Below are 4,939 nucleotides of genomic sequence, written 5' to 3'. Positions count from 1 at the left end.
GCCCGGAGCTGCCGCCGGCTGGGGCGGGCGGGAGGGACAGCAGCGAGGGAGGGCAGGGAGGAGGTTGTGAGGACTCAAAGCCCGGCCAGGCTGGGCTTTGGACGCTCCCAGTCGTGGGGCATCCACAGCTTCTCTGCGCCAGCACCTCACCACCCCTCGCAGTGAAGAGGGTGTTTAGAGGATGTTTAGTGTGGAGAAGAAAAGACTGAGAGCGGATCTCATTAATGCATGTAAGTATCTCAAAGGTGGGGGTGCCAAGAGGATGGCGACAGACTCTTCTCGGTGGTGCCCCACGACACGACGAGGAGCGGTGGCCGTAAACTAAAACACAAGAAGTTCCACCTCAACACGAGGAAGAACTTCTTTCCATTGAGGGTGGCAGAGCACTGGAACAGGCTGCCCAGGGAGGCCGTGGAGTTTCCTTCTCTGCAGACATTCAAAACCCACCGGGATGAGTTCCCGTGTCACCTGCTCTAGGTAACCCTGCCGTGGCAGGGGTTTGGACTAGAGGATCTCCAGAGGTCCCTCGTAACCCTAAGAATTCTCTGATTCTGTGAAAAACTTGTGGTTTTCATCAGTGAGGTTATACCAGAAGTTTTTCAAGCATATCTTCTTTATTATGGAGTGTTGGTATGTAGGGCTGTCTCTATGGTTTATAACAATTCTTCCACTCTATTTTTAGCCCAGGTAAAACCATCACAAATTCAACATTCAGTAAGGCAGTAACTAAAATTAGAAAAATAAGCTGCAGAGTCATATTGGCATTGTCACAGGAAGGACACTGATTTTCTTCCTGGAAAGAGAAAGATTAGATACCAGTGATCTGTCATAAAAATAAGTCTGATTAATACACACATTACATTTCTCCTATTTACATGGGTTGGTTGTGAAAAAAGATACTACCTGTGCCTGTGAAGCTGACTGTGCTTATGTTCTCTGAGGATTGTTGTCAAACTTAGTGTCAATATAGAAAAGACCTTTAATATCATCAAGCCCAACTGTAAATGTAGCAGCACCATCAAATTCACCACTAAACCATGTCCTCAAGTGCCATATCCACTTGGTTTGTTAACACTTCCAGGGATGGTGACTCCACCACTTCCCTAGGCACTGTTTCAATGCTTTACAACCCTTTTCATGAAGAAATTTTTCCTGCTTCAATGTCATTGACTTCAATGAAACTACACCAATCCTTTTTCTGATCTTAATACGCAAAATATTCTCTTGATTTCTTGGAATCCAGATAAATCCCCAGAAAGTGTGATTCAAAGTCCAAACTATAATCTCAGTATTTCCTGCAATTGTTTTATTCCCTGTGGTCTTCTGGCCCCATCTTTAACAAATAATAACAAAAAAAAGCTCTTTATCTCCTAGGCTTAGATGTTAAGTGAAAAATTCTACTTTTCCAGAACAGAAAAGTATACGTCTTATTCTTTTGTCAGAATAAATGTATTCATATAAATATACTTGATACCTTATGACAGTGTTAATTGGCAAAAAGTGGCTAAGTAGCCCTGCTGACTACAGGACCACAGCAAGAGATAAAGGATCTGACCCTGTTTTGCTGTGTGATAAGCGCTTTCACTAGCATGGTCAAATAACCGAAGGAATTTGATGCCATGCTATTACTGAAGCGTAGTTGCTACTTGTGTTTCTGACATTTCTCACCTTCATTTCTCTAGTATTGATAATACTTGTGTCAGACTACCATTTGTTGAAGGAGTGAATTAGGAAATGTTTCTAGGATGCTTGAAAAATGTAAAGATTACAACTATTATTTTCTTCACCGAGTGAAAATAGCTACGTACTGAGTCATGCAGCTCATGCCATGAGAGCATTTATGTCCAAATTCTGAAGACACGCAACCAGCTGCCAACCAACATCATCAAATATCTTTAAAGGGCACATTATTAAGTTCTTAGTTTAATCTTCTTAAAGCACAATGTTACTGAACTGGCAGAATCACTCTTAAATGACCCATGTTGCTAGCAGGTATTTTACTGTGAAAAATCAGTGCTCCTTTTCCAAGTAACCAACAAACAAAGCTATCAAGCAATGCAGGACAGGTACCTTTGTGCACTTTAGTTGCCTCTGTGCCATTTGAAGAACCCTAAGGAGTTGCAGACATTGTTTACCTGGTTAAGCAGGGTTTGCAAGTACTTGGTGACACTGACATGGTATAAAAAACCTGAAGCATACTGGTTGATCTAGTTCAATGTCTTCTGCTCAAATGTCATCACTTGAGTCTCGATGAGATTTCAGTATAACCAATATTAATAATTTAGGATACTTTACTAAATTTTATGAGCATCTAATTCACATTTAAATTCATATCTGAGTATAACCTCACAATATATTCCTATTTTTGTCTTTCAGTATCCTTGCTTGGACAATGTCAGTAGATGTTTGTGCTCATTTTGCAGTGGTCGACAATGATGCAGGTTAGGAAAAAAGAGGACTCCTGCTCTAACTAGTAGATAAGGTTCCTCCTGTTACTCATTTTCACTTATTTGTTCTATTTCTGCAAATTCAAAGCAAGCTATTTCCCTGCTTCCTTAGAAAAGCCGAGGATGCTTATATTAATTAAACAGTTTACAAATATATGTAATTTAAAGAACTGTGAGCACCCTAATTGAGGGATTAGCAAACTTGCATGCTTGTCCTCCTCAGTCTTTGGAAAGAACACAGAGTGCAATTGCTGGTCAACCTAGAATAACAAACTCTGGCAGATTTGACCTAAGATTTGTTGTTGAGATCGTTTTTAAACAGCCCTGTATCATCATTCCCATTGTAAAAATTATGTGGTTTCTATGCTATTTCAATGCTTTTGTTTTCCAATTTGGCCCTGATTTTCTGATTTACTAAGTGAACCGACTAATACCTCCTGGAGGTCCATCCACTGACACTTCCCATTATCTGGTGGCACACTCATTCTCACTGGGGAAGTTCACTGATCTTTGCTGTGACCTTCCCTGAGTAGAGCTCTTTTTTCTCTGTCAGGCTTTTCATGTCACTTTCTAGCTGCCTGTCCCCCTGTGTCACAGACAAACGCACAGAGAGGCACATGAGTCAGAAATTTTATAGCCCATTCATGATCCTTGATTTATGTCCATGCTGTCCTCCCAACTTCTCTGAAGTGATGCAAGGCTGGGAGTGTGTAAGGCAAGCAAACAAGGGCAGAAGGAGAGGTCAGCAATGTCTCGTGGGTCAGATGGCTGCTGCAAAAAAGCCAGAGCAGCTGGCAGCTGAGACAGCTGCTGCTTAGGAAGAAAATGGCCACTGAATTTGACATTACTTAATTAAGAGAGTGCCTTAGCTCGGGTTCCCCCCTTTGCTTCTCTACAGTGCAGTAGTGGGGGCTGGGCAATCCCACTTTCCCAGTGAAACTCCTGGGTATCGTAGCTGTCTTCTGTTCAGGCTCATTGAAGACACAATTAAATGCCTCTTTGTTCATCGATAGCTGAAACAATGCAAAAATACCACCCAGGAGCCAGATCACATGCAAATGTGCACTGATGTGGCTTGGCACTTACTGAGATTCTCATACCAAATGCAACAGTTACTATGACCAGAGGGGGAAAAAAAAATTCTTCGTAAACATCCTTGTAAATGAACAGAGTTGCATTAAAGAAATACCTGTCTCCATTTTTCCTCTTTAAGGATTTCAGGTTAAGTGCAATTCTGTAAGTCAAAAGGCATTGCAATATATTTTAAGCCCCTGCATCACTCTTTTTCCTTTCAATTGGTGCAGATGCAAACTAAACTACTGAAAGGCCCACTCCAGCCACAGTCCAGTCTGTAGCAGGCTTACTTAAAGCTAATTCCAAGCATGCTTTAGCTGTGGTGAAAAGGAAGATCCTGCACATTTTTTTGTTTTGTTTTGATTGTTCAAGTGGCACTGCCTCTTGCAGCATCTGTATTAATATAGCACATCAAAATTACTGCTGTGATTTAAGAATGGTTCTCTGTGCATTCAAGAACACTATTCTGGTATCCAAGAATCTTGGCATTTTCTAATATATGCATATGAAACCAGTTGTTTTATAATGGGACAAGATCCAAGGAAAACGAGCCACATCTTTTTAAACAAAATGGTGTTTTATAAAAAGCATTCCTATTTAACCAATAAGTTGCAAGCTTTAAAGAGAGAAACTCCACTGCTTGTAATAGTTGAAAGAATCCATGAATGTGTCTTGAAGTGGTGAAAAATTTTATTCTTTACTATGGAAACACAATAAAAGTCATAGAGTGAAGTTCTGGTCCAATGAATTCAACAGAAACGTTACTGATACCAATAGGGATTTCACTCAGTCTGTGTCATCAGAGTCAAGGCCATAAAATATTTTGCTACTTTCAAGTAGCAAAATATGATCAGTATTTTATTTCCACTTTAGATATCTTGGACAATACTGTGAGACATTAAAAATTCTTTTTATTTTCAGGTTTCAAAATCAAACTAAGATGATCAGATTTTTAATCACATAAAATACAATGATTCTAACTCACCAAAGTTAGGGCCTGCTCCGTTTCCACTCAAACCAGTGAGATACAGGTGTGCAGTTCAATTAGAGCTTGTACTTGCACACCTTTGACTTGGATGCCACACTTTGCAGAATGAAGCAGATGTTCCCAACAACTACTTAAATTCACACTGGAAATTGATAAATCCGTGAAGTGTGTGAGGATTCCTGAAGATGAGATATCCAGCATTTCTTTACTTCAGCCCCTTCTTTTTTTCCACTATAACTTCAAAGGGTGGGATTTTCTGGTTGTATTGATGATACCTCTTTGCCTTCTATCTTAAATTTCATTTTAGTTTGAAGATGATATCACTTGCAAGGCAGCCACATCACTTCTGAGCATCTTCTTTATTATGTGTGTTAGTGACTTGAAGAAAAGATTATAGTAGCTCATAATCCTCTTGTTGCTACTATAAGTT

At 40.1% G+C, this 4,939-nt stretch overlaps 1 protein-coding gene across 1 annotated transcript in view; it reads left to right on the top strand.

Moving 5' to 3' along the window:
- The first annotated feature begins 209 nt into the window (after positions 1-209).
- Positions 210-4,939, top strand: part of EIF4E (eukaryotic translation initiation factor 4E) — a 31,923-nt gene continuing 27,193 nt past the window's right edge. Inside the window, exon 1 of the mRNA XM_064651973.1 lies at positions 210-230. Within this exon, the coding sequence (XP_064508043.1) occupies positions 225-230 (6 nt within the window). The 5' untranslated portion in view covers positions 210-224. The remainder of the gene's footprint in view (positions 231-4,939) is intronic.

This window comes from Pseudopipra pipra, chromosome 4 (assembly GCF_036250125.1).
Source record: "Pseudopipra pipra isolate bDixPip1 chromosome 4, bDixPip1.hap1, whole genome shotgun sequence".
Taxonomy (NCBI): Eukaryota; Metazoa; Chordata; class Aves; order Passeriformes; family Pipridae; genus Pseudopipra; species Pseudopipra pipra.
The sequence above is the reverse complement of the archived record's forward strand: the minus strand, read 5'-3'. Positions and strand labels throughout refer to the sequence as shown.